This window comes from Physcomitrium patens, chromosome 4, assembly GCF_059467195.1.
Source record: "Physcomitrium patens ecotype Gransden chromosome 4, ASM5946719v1, whole genome shotgun sequence".
Classification (NCBI taxonomy): domain Eukaryota; kingdom Viridiplantae; phylum Streptophyta; class Bryopsida; order Funariales; family Funariaceae; genus Physcomitrium; species Physcomitrium patens.
In genome coordinates, this window is record NC_143413.1 from 14,619,164 (window position 1) to 14,640,150 (window position 20,987).

The following is a 20,987-nucleotide window of genomic DNA, read 5'->3' on the forward strand; positions in this document are numbered from 1 at the left end:
GAACATACATACGACATATGTGTATCACTACGTATCAATGAGATGACTGTACTTAAGATGTAAACCGTAGCTAAGCAAGTCTGCAAAACAATTGCAACATTGACATAAACATCCTTTAATAAGGAATTTGATACAGCAAGGGTGATTCTACAAATTCTCAGCATCGTCACTTCTATCCACTTCAAAAAAAACAAGCAGCTTGTCTAGGAGATTAAGAGAGTGGATACTAATGGAGGCACTGGTAGTACCACAATACCAGCTGTTGGAATATCTTAGGGCCAGAATACCCAAGAAAGTGTTAATTGAGGTCTACTGTGAAAAAGATTAGAGGGTGTTCTGCATAGCCTTGAGCAACATGCTCAAGACATTGAATCGACCCTGGGTTCGTCCAGAATCTTTTACGATAAAGATGAAAACTAAAAATCCGGAATGTGAGACAGCCATCCACGTAGTGAGGTATTCGAAGAAATATGGACGCGATTGTACCACTTAAAATTCTTCAAGATAGGAGGTGCGAATTTATATCCCTCAAGAAAATCTGAAGGGGATGTTACTTCGACAAGGTCAAGGAATTGAATTCTCAAAACCATACAAGAACTTTAAAAAGGGAAAGTAAATTCATTCGAAAGAAAGACCCAAATCCTAATGCAGAAAATTGATTAGACTCAAACCTTGTATTCAAAAAGTAAAGGTACAGGTCTGATCGTCCACTGTACGAGACAAATTTAGTATCCTCCCTTGAGGTCGTTAACAACATCGTAAGGAATGGGAGTGACAGTCTCTAGAGTTGACGAGTCGAGAACAAATCCGGCCCTAGGCCCAGCAGGCTGACGCTTGAGGTTCACGGTTTCACCCTTGGCCTTCGCCTCGGCCTTCTTAAGGTCATTGCTCTTGCGCCGCTCGAGGAACTCTTCCCGGCAGCGTGAAGGCTGCACGTGCTCAATGCGCACATGAAGACGCTTCTGGATGATCCTGTTCCCGACCTACGAATTTTTCATGGGCCATCAGCTCGCATGGTAATATGTAAACCAAGCATCAAACTCATAAATTCATAATTTGAAAAACTAACATAGGTGGGAGGATATGGTTACAAAAGTATGACTTTACACTGAAAACCATCCTTCAAAGATTTCTCATGACTTGAACATAAGATCCAGATTTTGGTAATAGGGCACCAGGATGTGCTTTAGTTCTACAAAAGCGACGCTAAGAAGACAGCTACAACTCCCACTAATTTTAAGTAGCGAAGTATGATTACTTTTCGACTCATAGGAAATACAGCCTAAAACCGTACCAAACAAGGGGCCTTGACATTACAGTCCAAAAAGCAAGAAATTATAAGTTTTTTTCCACATGCATACAAAATCTGGTCATGATTAACATGGAAGCACTAGTAAAGCTAGTAAATGAATAAGCCAGCACTAAAATTAGAGTTGAACAAAACGAGTCGTTCAGCAATAGATTAGGTCCAAAATAAGTGATACGGGTTATCAATCATTGAAATCAATTGCACCGGGGACGAAAGTGTACAGAGGAATCACGTCAGTAGAGACGAAAACCCTAAACCTAAACAGACCTGACAAGGAGAAATGAAGGAGCCCTACCCACCCCAAGTACACAAATCAATCCATACTCAAGACCTTCGGCATCTCAAAAATGGTAATTGAGTGATAAGAGAACGGTATCAAGGTGGCATCGTCTCTCCGGACCATAAAGAAATGGACAGAAACAGAATGCTACATGCGTCTGATGTAAGGACACAAGGGGCACAACAAAAACCACAAGAATTGCCGTTGGATCGTAAAAAAAACACTACACCTGCTTGTTCATCACGACACCAACTGCGCGCTTGGTGACATTCCAGACGATACCGGTGCGCCCGTGGTAGAACTTGTGGGGCATTCCCTTGTGGACGGCTCCGTTCACCTTGATGTCTACATATTGGCCAACCTTGAAGGTGCGCAAGTAGGTGGTCAAGGGGATGTACCCTTTGTGCCTGAAGGGCCTGGAGAACAGGTCTCTGGTGCGGGATCGCAGACCATGACCGGCCGGCATCTTAACAGCGGCGTATCACGATCTCCGCAAGCTGACGGAGGGTCGGGAGGTGAAAACGAAAGGGCATGCAAACACGCACTTGTGGTTTAAAGCCTAACCTCGCTCCACTGGTTGCTACTTTAGGTCTGGAATTACCGAACCTATACATCTCGGGTAAGGACAGTAGGCCTGGTTGGGTCGGGCCGGGTTGAATGAATATCCCCGCCTGTGATTTCAAACCCGTTTTTAATTACATTTCTTTTAGCTGCACTATTTTTTGGTGATCAGAAGTAAACACATGACAAATACTATAATTTTATTGTTGATGGTTTTTCAAAGTTTCATATAATGATCATATGTAATAGAAAGAATGATATAATGTGGTAAATAAGCTGTGATTATTGATCTCAATGAGTCAGAAATAAATATTAATGCAATTTAGAGAGTCAAACATTTCTGTAATAAATATTAAAAAAAAGATAAATAATCGAAATTTGAAGTAAAGTATTAGAGATTTTTTTCTAAATTGGTTTGATTTCTGTTAGAAATTTTTTCCATTTAAATTACTTAATATTAAAATAGGTGTCAAATGAACTTTTACAGAATCATTGTTTTTTAAATTACATTTTTGATGTTTAAAACTTGACTTTAGTATTACACTTCAAAACTCTATTGACTCTAGATTTAAATTTTACTTTGTAATCATATTTAGATGATTGTAAGGATATTCTTATACATAAGGCAAAGTCCTTTCACATTATTTTTACATTAAAGTTTCATGATTTAAAAGACAATATATAATACATTGAATTACTTTGGTAACTAAAATTAAAGTATTCCATTCAAACATATATACAATATTATCTTTTCTAAATTATGGGATCAATTTGAATCCTAAGATAGAATTTGGATGAGGTTATAACTTAGTAAGGAATCACTTAAGACCATAGAATCGTGTGAATTCCATTGTTTTCCTATAATTTTGCAAAGGTTATAACTCAGTAGAGGTAATATTGTATGCAAATAAATAAATAAGTAAATAAAAAATAACTATGAAAATATATATATATATATATATATATATGTATATAATTTTTTGTAATTTTTTTATTATAAATCATAGTACTTTTGATAACAAGTCAACATTAAAAAAAGTGTGTAAAACTTAATGTTTTTGTGCATGTATTTTATAAATTTATGGGACACAACATCAAGAAATTATTTCGAAATAAATGCCATATATGAACCATTTTAAACTTTTGGAATAAATGTAAAAATAAAAATGATAATACATTGCATATCAAATAGATGTGGCTTTAATATTTTAAATAGACATTAATTTTTGATGTTATTCATATCAAACTTAACTACAATTTTAATTCAAACAAAATTAGCTTTAACCGTTTAGAATATAATGATAGATTGTTACTTTCAATGTTAAAGAATAACATGCCATTAAATATATAAATAAATAAAATTTTAAAATTAAATCAGATTTAAATAAATATATATATATAAAAATTATATATGTATATATATAATTTTAAAATATCATATCATATCATTAGATAGTGACTAAATGTCAAGGACAAGAACTTGATAAAGACAAATAAACAAGTGAGACTTCTCTCACAAAAAGATGAAAAAATAGAAATAACTCAATATGTATATTAAGAAAGAAATTGGAATGGCTTTTTCCAAAAGACAAGAAAACTAGAGATCCTTGAAACTAAACTAGAAGCAAGAAAAGAGTTGAAAAGAGTGAAGAGGGCTTCACTCTTGTCTCTACATATACTATTCAATTAAGGGCTACGTGGCGATGTTCTATAGGACCTCCAATATATGTTGACTTTGTAGGACACATGCCTTGACTTATAAAGCAAGTTTTTCTACGTTTGAGCCACATAGTTAGCTTGGTCTTCAAGTTAAGAATATGTGTGGCACATGGCCAACTTGTTGACTACGTTTCTAATCCAAAAATTCAATTAAAGACACCTGTAAAGTCAAAGTAGTATCTATGAAGCTTCTAAGAAGCTTCAATAGCAAATATTATAGAATTAACTTACTTTTATCTATTTTTACTTATTTCTATCTATTTATACATGTAATTATTGGCTTACATGCATATGTCCGTGATATTACCCCTCTTTTTAAGGACGAGTTCCACAAGGAGTGGTCATCATATGTTGAAGAAATCTATGATGCGACAAATTATATTTGCTACATACTTTGATTTCTTAAAAGATGATTGATAGGGCCTTTCAACCATGGATAGTGTTCCATACTAGGGCGGGAAGACCACTCAGTTATTCAATCGTTATTGAGGCCTTTATAACTTCTTTTGAATAAAATATTTAGAATACGGTCAAGAGTTGTTCCTACCTCTAGCAAAATCACCAAACATCGGGAGTCCCTTCCAAGGTCACGATACCAAATGTATTGTATCTCGCCATCTATTCGAAGAAGAACATGTCATTCTTGAAGATTTTCATCTCGATTGTATTTTTGTAAAGGTTGTGATAATCGTAATGTCTCGTAAAACAGATCAATAAACGAAGGCTCTTGAGTCAAATTTGCTGGTTGTTGGTTCTCTATCTCCTCAGCGTCACAACTAAAAAGAAGCTACAAAGAATGATTGAAAATAGAATGTTATTTTGTCTAAATCTTGTTTCTTTTATAAGAAAGGTTTTTATCTTGATTTTGATGGATGTTGTCGATGAAAAGCCTCCACCGCCTTTGCTGCATTTGCAAGATTCTTTATTGGGTCCCATGTGCATTCACTAATATCATATCCGCTCCAATGGACAAGATATTCCAATTTATTTCGGTGCCGCCTTGAATCTAAGACTTCTTCTACTTCAAACTCTTCATTATTGTCCATTTCTATATGAGGAGGTGGAACTTGTCTTCTTCTTGGTATGTCCAATGTCTTGTATGGTTAATAGATTAATTTAAAGAGAGTGGATTTAAGAAACTTTATTTTGAGTTTTATCTTTTTTGATTATAACATTTAAAAAAATCATAAGACCTAAATGTTTAGTATGGAGCCTTAAGAGGAGATTAGAGTCTAAAGAAGAAATTCTTAACTAATAGAAGGCTTATTGGGAGGGATGAAAGCCAAGGCATGGTTGGATGAAGGCAAGGAATGGAAAACTTCATTCCTATTGGTCGAAGGCCATGCCCAATAGGCTTCGAGGAGGCTACTAGAGGCCTTATTAGGAATTAGGGTTTTTCTTTCGAAGTCATTCGAACTTTAGAGGCTAGGATCAGCAAGTTCAGGGTTTTGGGTATAATTTGGGTGAAGTAATTGTATGATTTCAAGTTTTTTTGAAGGAGATATAGGTGTTCAAAGATAAGGTGTCAAATTTGTATCTACTATCACTCTTTGAAGCATAACATTTGCATACGGAGAGCAATGAAAGATCGGCGACTAGAGTTGAAAAGGACACTTTCTTGGCTACACTATACATATACTTTTTGACTAATTTCAAGTTTGGATGAAGGATTTATTGACATTTGAAGACAGCACATGTAATTCAAAGGCAGTAAGTAAGTCATTTTGTTGATAGTAATGGTTGGAGTCATATCTTGAGTTCTTAGGAGAATTTTTGAGTCAAATTTTTCATAAGTGTGAATTATTAAGTTAAAAAGCTATAGATCAAAGTTTCATGGTATTTGAGTACTTATTTTGTGAGATATGAAGAAATTAGCACACAGGTGTATGTAAGCTAGGGTGTAAAGCTATTGTTAGGATTTTGGTGATATCTCAAGATCCGTAATGAATTTGCAATTGAATTTTTTTGTGAAAGTTTTTGAAAGTTTATCAGTACTTCAAGTAAAATATAGGGTTGTTTGGATGGTCCGATCGTGAGATATGAGCAGTTGAAGTTTGGAAAAAATCTCTCATAAGGATATATAAGGTTTTAAGATCTTTATTATACATTTGGGTGTTTTCTTGGTACTTGGGCTTGTGTTTTGATGTAATTGTCCTAAAAGGGAAAATATTATATGTATAAACTTGGTTTTTTATATCTTAGACTTAATTGAGTATTTAGTGGCAGCTAGAAGCCCAACGCTTTCTTGAGGCAAATTCTCTCTACTCCGACACTGTGTTATTATAAGCAAACTTTGCCAATGAAAAAAGAGTTGTCCAATCAACTTGTTGGTAGTTGTTGGTACATCTTAAATATTTTTCCAAAACTTGATTAACATGCTCCATTTGTCCATCAGTTTGAGGATGGAATGTAAAAGATAGTTTTATATCCACTTTTAGAATCTTGAAAAGAGTCCGCGAAAATCTTGATACAAATTGAGTTCTCCTATTTGATATAATATTCTTGAGTAATCTATGATAGCGATATACATTTTCAAGAAAAAAGTTAGTTGTTTCTTCACATGTGATGGATTTTGTACATAGTATAAAATGTGCCATCTTAGTAAAACGATCTACTATCATGTATATAGAATCATAAGAACCTGAGATTGAAAGATCTGTGATGAAATCCATAGAAACAAAAGACAATAGTTGTTCTGGAATGGATAATGGCTGAAGAAGTTCATAAGGTTGAAGACGAGGAGTTTTTGATCTTGAGCAAACATCACAAGATTGTACAAAATCTTTTACTACTTTCTACATTTGTGGCCACCAAAAGTCCTTGGATATTAGTTCAAAAGTTTTATTATACCTAAAATGTATTGCTACTGAAAAGTCATGATGAGCTTAAAGAACACGTAATTGCGCTTTACTTTCTGGAATATATAAGTGTTCTTCGAAATATAATAGATTGTTCTTGAATTCAAACTTAAAAGTATCATGAGACTTTGAAGGATTTTCCTTAATATCATGAATAGAAGGATCAGAAGACATACTTAATTGAACTTGCTTAATGAAAGTTGAATCAATAGTTAGTGTTGACTTCATTGCTCGAAGATAAAGTTGCTTTGGCTTGAAGAGAATTGTCTGTTGTTGATCAAAAGCAGCATCTGCTTCCTTTGATGCAAAGTAAGATCGTCTAGAGAGTGCATCTGACTAACCGTATTGTTTTCTTGGTCGATAAGTGAACTTGAATTTGAATCTTGACTAAAACATACTCTAATAGGCTTGGCAACAATTCAAAACACATGTTGACATAAAATATTCAAGATTCTTGTGATTTGTATACATGGTGACTGGGCTAAAAGCACCTTCTAGATAATAGCGCCATTCTTGAAATGAATCCACGATTGCAAGAAGTTCTTTATCTTAGATCTTGTAGTTGATCTCTGCTATTGAAATTTTTTTGGAATAAAAAGCTATTGGGTGAAGTTTATCATCTATTCCCATTTGTGACAATACGACACCCAAAGCAAAGTTTGATGCATTTGTTTCCATAAAAAAATGGCTTAGAAAAATCAACGCTATACAAGATTGGTGCAAAAACAAAGGCTGTCTTCAAAGCTTCGAATGCTACTTCCGCTTCTTGATTCTATTGAAGTTTGTCTTTACAAGTGAAATGTGTAAGTGGAGCTGTAACTTGAGAAAAGTCTTTGATGAAGATTTGATAGTAGTTGGCAAATCCCAAAAATCATTGAACATTTCTTATCATTTTTGAGATCTTCCAATCTATAATAGTTTGAACTTTGTTAGGATCCATCATAAGTCTATCATTTGAAATGATGTATCCTAAGAAGTCGACTTGAGTAGTGTGAAATACACACTTTTGTATCTTAGTATAGAGTCCCCCATCTCTTAGTTTTTGTAACACACGACAAACATGAAGTTCATATTCTTTTGTGTTCTTAGAATGGATTAAGATGTTGTCTAGATAACAAACAATAAAATCATCTAAAAACTCCCGACAAACATGAAGTTCATATTCTTTTGTGTTCTTAGAATGGATTAAGATGTTGTCTAGATAACAAACAATAAAATCATCTAAAAACTCCCGACAAACATCATTTATTAGATGTTGGAATGTTGCTAGTACATTTGTAAGTCCAAAATGCATGATGTATTCAAAATGTCCATACTTTGTTCGAAACACAGTCTTCTATTCATCTCCTTTTTTGATGCGTCTTAGATTGTATGTTCTTCGTAGATCTATTTTTGTATAGATCTTAGCTTGATTCAACTGATCAAGGAGTCTAGATATCAAAAGTAGCGGGTATCTATTTTTGATGGTGATTTTATTGAGTCTTGGATAATCGACACACATCTATAATGATCCATCTTTTTTCTTCAAAAATAAAATTGGAGCTCCTGTTGGAGATTTGGAATGGCGTATGAAGTTCTTGGCTAGATTCTCTTCAATATACTCCTTGAATTCAGCCAATTCATTTTGTGATAAATTGTAGATTGGTCGAAATGGCGGTTGTGTTCTTTCTTGAAGGTCAATTGAGCAGTCATAGGAACAATGTTTTTGAAGAGTATCTGCATTTTTCTTCTCAAATACATCTTAAAAATCTTAATATTGGCTTGGAATGCCACTTAAAGTCTTTTCACTAGTATAAACAGGTGTGGCATAAATAACACAAGGTGATCCTTCTTTTGCAGCATGCAAGAAAGCGCTTGCACCTACAAATACAGGTTTAATTATACTAGACTTATGACTTTCTACTTGATTAACTACGCTCTTAGTTATACTTTCAAAAAAATCAAGACTATGAGAAGTGTAATCTATTTTAGGATTATATTTTTTTAGCCATGATAAACCTAAAATGATTGGATTTGAAAGAGATCTAATGATATTAAATATTACAAAGCTACTATGACCATTAGTTGCTACTTCTATAGGAAGGATTTTCATGAGTAATATCTCCTGAAGACGACGGATGACCATCTATGACTTCTACATGAACAGGTTTAGTTTTCTTCAATAAAAATATGCTATGTCTTTTAGCAAATTCTTCATCTAAGAAATATGTTGAGGCTCTTGAATCTAATAAGGCAAAGGCTTTGAGATGTTTAGGTCATAGAATAACATTTATTATAAAACATGGAGAGGGTTCTGAGGAGAAAATAGTACCTTCACTAGGAGTTGTACAAGGTTCCAACCACATGGCCCCTTTGTAACTAGGCAAATTCATTTTTCAATATGCTATCATCTTTGATCACCGTACTCTTCATTTTATGATTGCAGCGCTTCTTTGGGCAATATTGAGCAGTGTGCTTAGTTTCTCTACAATATAAGCACAATCCTTCCTGATGATGATGAGTCTTTTCTTGCTCAATAAGAGGTTTGAAACATACCACATCAATTTGCATATCCTCTACTTCCAAATATATGAGTTGAATAGATGTTGGTGTTGCCATGGAATTATACTAATACTGAGGTCCACTTATACGGTTCTCAGATCGAAATTCAAAAAGACGATTGTCGCACTTCACAGCAAAGTCAATTGCTTATCTCAATGTTTGAGGATCAGGTAAATTGAGCATTAATTTTTTTTACTTCATATTGTAATCCATAGAAAAATTTGCTAATAAGTGCAGCATCATCCTACTTGATATCAGTTGTAAGTTGTCAAAATTGTGAAGCGTACAACGTTATTGATTGATTGCCTTGTCGCAAAATACGAATCTTGTTGGTTGCAACACGAATTGCATCATGTCTTCATACATGGATTGAAACTCTACCAAAAAAGCTTCTAGATTATCCAATAATGGATCTCATCATTGTCATAATATGTGAAGTCTTGCTTGAGAATACTCCAAGTACTTGGTTGTGGAAGGTTGAATAGAAATTGCAACAACAAAATCCTAATTCTAATAAAACACTAACAATGCTAAACAAGCTTTAATCAAATTTAGAGAAACCTCGTAGAAATTCCAAAGAAATAATAAGAAATCTTAAAAAAATATTAGAATGATTACAAACATATCTCAAATATGTCTCAATTCAATCTTAATTTAATCCTAGTTGAAATCTTATTGGACTTCATTCAAACTTTAGGCCAAAAACTAATTAAATCTTAAATCCTAAACATACTCAAATAAAATCCTAAATCCTAAATCAAATCTTGATCAAACCCTAATTAAACCTTAAATCCTAAATCAATTCCTAAATACAAAATCAGACCCTAACCAAATCCTAAATCCTAAACCAACTTTTAATCCTAAATCAAATTCTAACCAAACCCTAAATCCTAAACCAAATCCTAATATTAAATCAAATCCTAATCAAATCCTAAATCCTAAACCAAATCCTAATCCTAAATCAAAATCTAACCAAATCCTAACTCTAAATCAAATCCTAACCAAATTCTAATCCTAAATCAAATCCTAATCAATCCTAAACCAAATCCTAAATCCTAAATCAAATCTTAATCAAATCTTAACCCTAAATCAAATCCTAATCAAATTCTAAACCCTAAATCAAATCCTAATCCTAAATCAAACCCTAACCAAATCCTAACCCTAATCCTAAACCTTAAACCAAATCCTAACCAAATCCTAGTAATTTCTACAACAGATTAAACTTCAATAACTAATGAATGAACTGTTGATCTTAACTCAAATTTTGAATATTTCTTAAGAACTAAGTTGAAAACAAGTACAAAATTTTTGAAAATGATCGAAATTTCCAAATAGACAATAACATCAAAAACGTGCTCAAGTATTCATCGGCCTCCTACTCCAACCTTGATGCAAATCTTTCAGAGCCAATATCTCTCTTTTTCACCATTTGATCGATTTCAAAATTCTCATATACATAGTAAAACAAGTCTAATATCCTCTTACATAAATTTCACTCCAATATAACTAGTATAGTACAAGAAAACTTAAAAATCCTCACTAGACCTAAAATTCTATTTTCTGAGACCTTGACTCACTTAAACCTCAATAATCCTCAATTCAACCATTAGATCAAGCTAATATTTATAACACATATTAAACACAACTATGAACATTAACTTACAAAATTTCATTTGTAGATGTATTACAAAACTCTTGAATTTACTAGAAACATTAATCCTATTTTATCTCACAAAATCCAAATCATCCAAAAACAAACTTGACTTTGTAAAGCTCTTTCAAAGTCATAACAACTCTAAATTGTCTTAAACTAATACTCATAAAAATCTTATCTAATTTTCTATCAAATCCCATTCTCAAATTTGCAAAAGAACTTGAGAGTCATCGTCGAGACTCTGTTTTGTGCCTCGGGGTCTGATTTCGACCTTGGTTCATAACCGGCCCTCTTTGGGTATCAATATCTATTTTTTCTAAGTAAATTTTACTAAAATTTATTCTTTATTTTCTTCTAAAGATGCCTATATTATTTATTTTTCTATTCTACTTTGTTTCACCTTATTTATGGTCCTACAAAGTAAGTAGAAGTCACCTTTCTAAAAAAGCAGCATTGATACCTTATAGTTTTACTACCTTTTTTACTATTAACTATATTTCTAAGATAATTTGCTCTAATACTTTGAACTAAGTTCTCTTATATTATAATAATTTCCACACTCTTTTACCTATTAGTCATGGTACACGATGACATCATTTAAGAAAAGATGAAAACCATGATAATGCTGAACTTGAAAGAAGCGTACCAATGAATCTAACTTGCAATCTTAGAATTGGATAGCTTTGGGATTGAAGTTCAATCACAAGTTATACTTGATTGATAAATCGTCTAAACTTTCATCTGATGCCATCAAACTTCTCAAGTACGGTAATTCTAGGTTCTCTAATACTGGAAGGGCATTCCACCATAGGAAAAGAGACATGATTTGGTGCAAATGTTGAACCAGCTCCAATCATTTCTATATCTTCACTTCCTGTCAATTTTGTTGCTCCTTGTGGTGGTAAATTGAGTTGATGCATCACAAGCATTAACTCCCTCAATTGCTCTTATATTTGTGTCATTGCACTCTTCATTTCAACAAGTTTTATCATGATAATACTTTAAAAAAAAAAAATTCTAATATTGCTCAAGACAAATTGAAGACATGACTTGAGAATAAAGAAAATATTCAAGACAATATCAATTTAAAAGAAGATAATCCACAACTTTTAATATGCTTATGTCTTATCAAGAGAAAGGAGTAATCCACTCTTAATCAAGATTAGACAAAGCTCTGATATTGTAAGTGTATTATTGTCAATCTGTTAAGGACAAGAACTTGATAAAGACAAATGAACAAGTGAGACTTCTCTTACAAAAAGATGAAAAAATAGAAATAACTCAATATATATATTAAGAAAGAAACTAGAATGGCTTTTGCCAAAAGACAAGAAAATTAGAGACCCTTGAAACTAAATTAGAAGCAAGAAAGGAGTTGACAAGAGTGAGGAGGGCTTCACTCTTGTCTCTATATATACTATCCAACTAAGGGCTATATGGCGATGTTCTATAGGACCTCCAATATATGTTGACTTTGTAGGACACATGCTTTGACTTACAAGGCAAGTTTTTCTATGTGTAGGCAATATATTAAGCTTGGTGTTCAAGCTAACAATATGTGTGGCACATGGCTAATTTGTTGACTACGTTTCTAATCCAAAAAGTCAATTAAAGATATCTATAAAGTCAAAGTAATGTCTATGAAGCTTCTAGAAAGCTTTCATAGCAAATATTATAGAATTAACTTACTTTTACCTACTTTTACTTATTTCTATCTATTTATACATGTAATTATTGGCTTACATGCATATGTTCATGATACTAAATATTGAAGGCTAATATTACTTGAGTATTAATTCAAATTTGTATGAAAGTAGATTTGTTCACATAAGGATTAAAACTTGTCTTTTTTAAGATGAAATATAGCTTGAATAAATATATTAATTAGATGACAAGTAGCCATTTTAAATTTGTATGAAATATTTCAGTTTTACTTCTTATTCTCATAACTTAAGGGTGTAAGAAATGAATATGAAAATAATTTGAACACTTAAATTATAATAAAAATTTAAATGTTGTATCAAATTTTTTTATTATTTATAATATTTAAATTTAAAATTAAAAATTAAAAATTAAAACTAATATAAGAAGTGTATGAATTAAAATTTATTTAGTAATATGAAAGTCAATTATAAATATAGTTTTTTGAAGATAATAAAGAAAAATAGAATTTTTATAAAAAATAGTAATGGGTAACTAAACAAGAATTTGAATAGGAGATTTATAATAATATTTTATTAAATTTTTTATATTGAAATCATTATAAGAAGAAGAAAAGATTGATAAAAATATTTTTTAGTTTCTTCCAAAGAAAAAAGCCACAAATTGGCAATTTATAGATTAATAGAGCAAGTTCTTCTAAGCAATAGAATTTTATTATAGATTTGATTATTGAGATAAAATCTCTTATACAATCAGCTACTAATAAAAGATAAAAAATTATTCTATATGAAAAGATAAAATTATATCTAAATATTTCATATCATAGCTCAAAATCTTTTTATAAGCATAAATTTTATTTCAAAAGATCAAAAGATCTTAAAATTGGTGTTATATTGTTTAGATAGTTGGCCATATAATTAAATTCTAATAACCTATAATAATTAAAGATATTTATAATATTATTTTAACTTAGTAATTTATGACAAATCTCTTTCAACTTTAAAGTATTTATATTACAAGGCATTAAAAATCTAAAAAGTAAATATATAATAAATACTAAAAAGATATAAGTATTGGATCTACTTGACTTAAGTGTCTTAGATTTAGTAGTCTTTAGCAATCCATGCATCTACAATATAACTTTAACTTAGGTATTCTATTACAAATCTAATACACTTCTAAATTTCTTATATAATGTATCATTTAAAGGTTGTAAAGATGAAATACACATAAAAAATGTATAATATATATTTTAAATTTATATATTACTAGTAATCATTGTCGATTTTTATCCAAGGTTTATAAGTCTTTATTCTATTATTCATTGACTTTATAACATTATATTTTCTTATATAAAAAATTTTCTCCAATTCTACTTAAAAAAGAGAATAGAAGAGTATGAGAAAAAAAACCCTAGATAAAAAGAGTGATGAAAGTAAAAATATAGAAGCTTTTCTAAATTACTCTATTTAATTATAATTTTATCATATTATTTTAGTTTTTATTCAATTTTATTCTTTCTATTCATTATTTTAATCAAATTCTAATAAATATTTTATCCAGTATTTTATAATTTAAAATAATTTAAAATAATTTTTTCATTTACTTCATCTAATTTTACTACTAATTTAGTCATTGTTTTATGAATTAATTATTAATTATTTCTATCATCTTAAAATTCTAGGATTTTTTTTCTTCTTTTAAATTAACTTTTTATTATTCTAAAAATTATCTTCATCATATAACTTTAACAAATTAAATACACTATATATTTTTAATTATTTAAAATTCTATTTTATTACTATTAACTTTTTATTTTCTATTTATTTCTTTTAAATATTTATTTTTAGATTGATTTGTTTACTTAAGTTCTTACTTCAATTATTAAATGAGTTTATTCTAAGATATATACAGAATTTTTGGAACTTATAATAATCAATATGAAATAATAGCTTTGTTTGTAATATAATGGCTTATAAGCAATTCATTGAGTGCATTTGTTTATATTCAAAGCATGAAATTAAAGAAAAATAAATGATAAATAAATTAAAATATAATAATAAAAATAAAATTTATAACTATAACAATAGAAATCTTATTTAATGAAATAAAATAAAATATTTATTTAATTATCAAGATATTGTTATGGATATTTATTTAAAAAAAATTCTAAAAGATTTTAATAGATTCTAAAAAATTCTTGATATTTATAAAAAAATTTAGAAGATTTTGAAAGGTTTTATGAAGTTATTAGATGAAGTTCTTAAGTTTTCTTGACTCCCAAGTAATATAAGAAGTCACAAGAGAAGTTTTTTAAGGTTTTTTCATATTAAAGTAATAAAAAATTGCTTAAGATACATCTAAGGATGACTTAGAGGAGAAGCCTTTCTTAAGAAGTTACTTAAAAACTTTCTAAATCCTAGTATATATAGATTCAAAGCTAAGAAACTCCTTAGTATTGACAACACATATCTTATAGTTTAGTTTAGAACTTTTAGTCTTGTTCTTATTTTGGTATTGCATTATTTTGCAACAAGACTTACATATCAAATTATTTTATTATAGTTTTATATAATTCTTTAATCTTAACTGTAATAGCTATTGTCTATATAAAATATGTAGCAAATTCAACCTTATATGTATATAGTGTGGATATAAAATAATTAAAGATGTAGCAAAATAAGTTGAACAAAAATTTATGATTTAAATATGTTTTGCAACCATCTTATTCCAAAATATTTAATTATTATAAGTAATTATATATCTATATTTATTAATTTTACTTTCTATTAGAAGATATTTTAATTATAACTAAAAACCTTGTATTTATCCAAAATGAATATTTTTTATAACAAAGACTCTATATTAATTTTATAATAATAATAAACTTTAATAAGAATATTTTTTAATCATATATTAAGTGTAGAAGTATCTATAGATCTAATTTACAATTAAAAAGCCTTTCAGATGTATTTTGAAGAAAATATTATCTAAATGACATATTTCTATTTACTTCTATTTAATTCTATTCATATAAATAAAATAAGTATCTACAAATATCATAAATATAAACATCTTAATATGACTATTTTTTTATAAAAAGATTTAAGATTTTCTAATCCATTTAAAAAAATAATCTAATTTAAATATCTAAAAATATTATATAACTAAAAGATAAAATCTTATTAAATCTATTTTATAAAGAAATAAAGTTTCTAAATTTATATGCATAACTTATGGTCGGAGATATAAAATTATATAATTTGATTAGGAATATTATTAAACTTTATAGTTAACACATATCAAATATATACAAGATTCTAAAGTCTTCAAATCTATTTTAAAATTATATTAAACTTCAACACTATGATATATCAAGTGTAGTCAAATATATAAGGTTACAAATCTATTTGGTAATAACATTGAATTATATTATTAAAAAAATATAATAAAATTAAAGATATAAGCTTTTTAATCTATTATGGAAAGATTTAAACTTAAGTCTTAGAATAAATCTAATATAGAAAAAATTATAAGGTTCTTAAATCTATTTAGTAATAATATTTGATTTAAATACATGATATGTTTATTAAAGTAAAAGATGTAAAAGTTTCTTATTTTATTTAGCAATGATGTTAAACTATAATATCAAAATATATGAAATGTATTCAAAGATAATTTATTTTTTTAATTTACAAGACAATAATTTCAAGTTTGAACACTAAAAAATACTAAGTAAAGCTAAATATGGAAGATTATTTAATTTATTAAGCAATAATATTTAGCTACAACATCAATATATTTAAAGTGTTGTCAAAGATATAAGATTACCTATTTTATTTGGTAATAATGTCAACCTATAATACAAAGATATATTAAGTGTAGTTAAAGGTGGAATATTACCTAATCAAAGATGTAATATTTCCTAATTCATTTGGCAATAATGTCAAGCTTAAATATAAAAATATGTCAAATATAGTCAAAGATATAAGATTTTTAAATTTATTTAGCCATAATGTCAAGCTTGAACTCAAAGATACATCAAGTATAGTCAAAGATGTAAAATTGCTAAGTTCATTTGGCAATGATTTTAACTTTGAACACCATGATATATCAAGTATAGTTAGAGATGTAAGATTATTTAATTTATTTAGCAATGATGTCAAACTTGAACACAAAGATATTTTAAATTTAATCAAAGATATAAAACTATTTAGTTTATTTGGTAATAATGTCAAACTTAAGAACAAAGACATATTAAGTGTAATCAAAGATATAATGCTATTTAATTCATTTGACATTAGTATCAAGCTTGAGTACAAAGATATATCAAGTGTAGTTAAAGTTGTAAGTATCATAGACATACAACTGAAGAAGATTCCAGAAGGTTCTAGAAGGTTTTAGAACATACTAGAAGGTTCTAGAAGGCACTTAAAGTTTCTAGAAGATTTGTAAATATTTTGGAAGGTTCCAATAGATTCTAAGAAAGTTTTAGAAGATCATAGGAGGTCTTAGAAGGTTCTAGGAGGCTTTAGATGATTTAAGAAGTTACTTAAGAAGGATCTTAGGCTTACTTTGTTTTCAAGCCTCATAGAAACTTCCTAAGAAGCTTCTTAGGACCTAATATATATAGGATTCAAGGCTGAGGGGATCCTCAGTCTCAACAACTCACTTCTTGTGGTCTAGCTACGACCCTCTTGTCTTGTATCTAGTTATTATTTAATATCGAGTTAATTCCATTCTTTGATCTTGAATCCTTATTTAGTATATGGTTTCTAACAGTTTGTCAAGACTGCCATAAAACAATATTAGGAGCTTGGTCTTTTTTAACAGAGAGTGGATTACCCCTCTTCTTGGAAGTATTATACTATTTTAGATATTGTAGATTACTTTCCTTTAGACTAATATTGTACTTTTCTTATATTCTTTTGGTTTTTTTTTATTTTTTATTTTTTATTTTTTATCATGAATCAGGTTTTTTTCTTTTGAAAGTGTATATTTCTCTGATTTTTCAAAATAAAAGGTAGAAAAGTCAATATGACAAACTCAAAAGAAATCAACTTAGATTCTATTATTAATGTTCTTGAAGCATTAAGGATTAGGATAGAGACTTTGTCAAAGTAAAATGAAGAACTATATATGACCATACATAATAGTCAAGGAGTCGGAATGCCTCAACTACCATATAAAATCACAACAAAGGTTCTAAATTTTCAAACGACTATGTCTACTTCAAACATGGGAGGTACATCTACTCAAGGCAATGATATGATAACAATAACAACAAAAGAAAAAAGGATCAACCTTTTGAAAAAAATTGATGGGACTCGCTCAAAATTTTGTGGCTTTATAAACCAAGTAGAATTAATCACCTTCTTTCAACCTCAATGATATTTTACTAAAGCCTCTCGTATTGGTTTGATTGGAACCTTGCTTTTGGATCAAACTTTATCTTAATTAGCCTCATTATTTGAAAATAATTCTCTTACTTTGCACAATTTTGAAGCATTTTTGGCAACATTTGTAGAAGCATTTGGTGAACATGATAAGATTTGTTCTTCAACAATTAAAATTCGAAGCCTTCAATAAGGAATCAACTTTGCATCAACGTATGCCTCAAATTTTTGACAATTAGCATGTAATATAAATTAGAGAGAAGATGCATTGATGAGCCAATTTTATTGGGAATTAAGAGACAATATCAAGGACTTATTGTTGTCTATGCCAAATCCTCTAACACTCAATGAAGCCATTAATCAAGTTGTGAAGTATGAAAACCATTTATTTCAACAACAATAAGATAAACATTCTTCAATTATGCTACATATATACACCAATTATTCTACAACTTTATCACCACCCAATTTTAATGAGCAATTGGAAGCAGAAGATATGAAGATTGATGTAGTTTGCCTCAAACTTCTTTTTGAACAAGAAAAAAAGTGTCTAAGAGAACTTGGCCTATACTTATATTACAAAAAATCTGACCATAAGATTAATAATTGCTTAAAGAAATGCCAGTATATATATATCAAATGACAAGTGTAGACACATTATCAAAAGTATTGTAAGAAAACAAGGGTGTCTAGTCACAATAGGGACCCTGCGACTCGATTCTTTACTATCACAAATCAAAAAAGGTCCTATACTCTCTGCTAGCCCTTCTTATTGTTTTACTATACCTCTACGATTAGGGGTCACAAAACTAGATTGTCATGCATTACTTGACTCGAGAGCCTTTGCATGTTTTATTGATGAAATTTTTTTTAGATCATACAAAATTTGTACAGTCAAAAAATCCAAAGCCTTACATATAGAAGTAATAGAAGGTTGATCTTTATCGTCTAGAGATGTCATTTATGAAACAATTCTATTAGAAATAACCTTTGACAACCATAGCAACAAAGTAGTATTCAATGTCATTAGATTACTATCAAGTCCAGTCATTTTAGGACTCTCATGGCTTGAAAAATACAATCCATGAATAAAGTGGATATCATGAAAGTTAAAATTTCTTCTAGTAGATCAATGAACTCTAAGATCTATGAAAAAGCTTCCAATACATGACAAGCCAAAATTTAAATAACATTTATTTATTGGAGCTAGAGCATTTATGAGGGCGACCAAACAAGGTACTACGTTTGCTGTCTATGCAAATCCATAATTGGAACCTATTTTTGCTACAATAACAATTTCAAAGGCATATGAGGATTTTGAAGATGTATTCGAAAAAAAAAATGCAAATATATTGTCAAAGCATTGCCCTTACAATTGTGCGATTGATCTTTAAGAAGGTGCTCAACCACCATTTGGATCCATCTATAATTTATCCTAAAATGAGCTTGCAACTTTAAAAGAGTACATTGAGAAAAATTTGGCTAAAAATTTTATTCGACATTCCAAGTCACCAATTTGTGCTCCAATATTATTTATAAAGAAGAAAGATGGATCCTTACTAATGTGTGTCAATTATCGCAATCTTAATAAAATCATAGTAAAAAATTGATATCTATTGCCATTGATATTTGGACTGCTTGATCAACTTAACCAAGCAAAGATCTTTATGAAGATTGATATATGAGGTATATATAACTTGGTACACATTAAGGAGGGAGATGAATGGAAGACAACATTTTGCATCAGGTATAGACACTTTGAATACAATGTCATGCCTTTTGGACTTACCAATGCTCCAGCTATATTTCTATACTTAATAAATGACATATTTTGCAAGTTTCTCAATAACTTTATTATAATTTATTTAAATGATATTTTGATATTTTCTAAGAATCCAAAAAACCATAAAAAATATGTCCGCCTTGTGTTGAAAAAACTACAAAGTGTTGGACTATATACAAAACTAGAGAAGTGTTTATTTCATGCACATCAAGTTGAATTTGTTGAATATATTATTTCCAATAAAGGCCTTTTTATGGATCCAAAGAAAGTAGAAGAAATCATCAATTTGACAAAGCCAATAATTATACATAATGTCTAATGCTTTCTTGGATTTGCAAACTTCTACAGGATTTTTGTTAAAAATTACTCCAAGATTGTTGCTCTACTTATGCAATTGACATGCAAGGACAAACTAGACTGGGGCTCCAAAATAGAGAAAGCTTTTCAAAGCTTAAAAGATGCTTTCACAATACCTCTAATTTTGATACATCAAGATTTCAACAAGCCTTATTTTATGGAGACCAACGCCCTTAGACTTTGCATTGGAAGTAGTTTTATGAAAATATGGATAAAGATAAAAAACTTCATCCAATTATATTCTATTCTAGAAAATTCTCAACAGTAAAAATTAATTATAAAATCTACAATAAAGAGCTACTTGCTATCATAGATTCTTTCTAAGAATGGTGCCACTTTCTTGAAGGCTCTTCTCATCAAATGATTGTATATATAGATCACAAGAATCTTGAATACTTTATGTTAGCTTGAATATTGAACCATTGCCAAGTACATTGGAGTATATCTTTATCACGATTTGACTTTTGTATCACATATCGACTCGAGAACCAATAAGAATTATTAGATGCATTATCAAGATGTTCCTACCTTTAACCAAAAGAAGACAAGGTAGCATATGATCAACAATGGGCAACCTTACTAAATCTTGAGGAATTTCATCTTTGAGTAAGCAATGTATCAATGCCTATGGATTTATCATTTTTTGATTAAGTTTGTAAAGCCTCAAATACGGACCTTCTTCTTCTTAATATCAAGCATCTTGCCAACAACCTTCCTGAAGAGTCTTCTAAATTCAAGTATAAAGATAACTTTTTATTCTTTGAAGAATGTTTATTCATTCTTGAAGGACCAACTTGCCTATACATTCTTCAAATACGCCATGATTTTCTTGTAATTAGATATTTTGGATTTAATAAGACCTTAGAA

General features: G+C 29.6%; 1 protein-coding gene across 1 annotated transcript; it reads right to left on the reverse strand.

Annotated features, from left to right (window-relative positions):
* Nucleotides 1–643: 643 nt before the first annotated feature.
* Nucleotides 644–2,102, reverse strand: LOC112281179 (large ribosomal subunit protein eL21x/eL21w). Its single transcript, XM_024517419.3, has 2 exons — nt 1,819–2,102; nt 644–983 (listed from the first exon to the last, which is right to left on the reverse strand). Exons 1-2 carry the CDS (start codon nt 2,053–2,055, stop codon nt 726–728), a joined length of 495 nt encoding a protein of 164 aa, XP_024373187.1. The 5' UTR covers nt 2,056–2,102; the 3' UTR covers nt 644–725.
* Between the last annotated feature and the right edge of the window lie 18,885 nt (nt 2,103–20,987).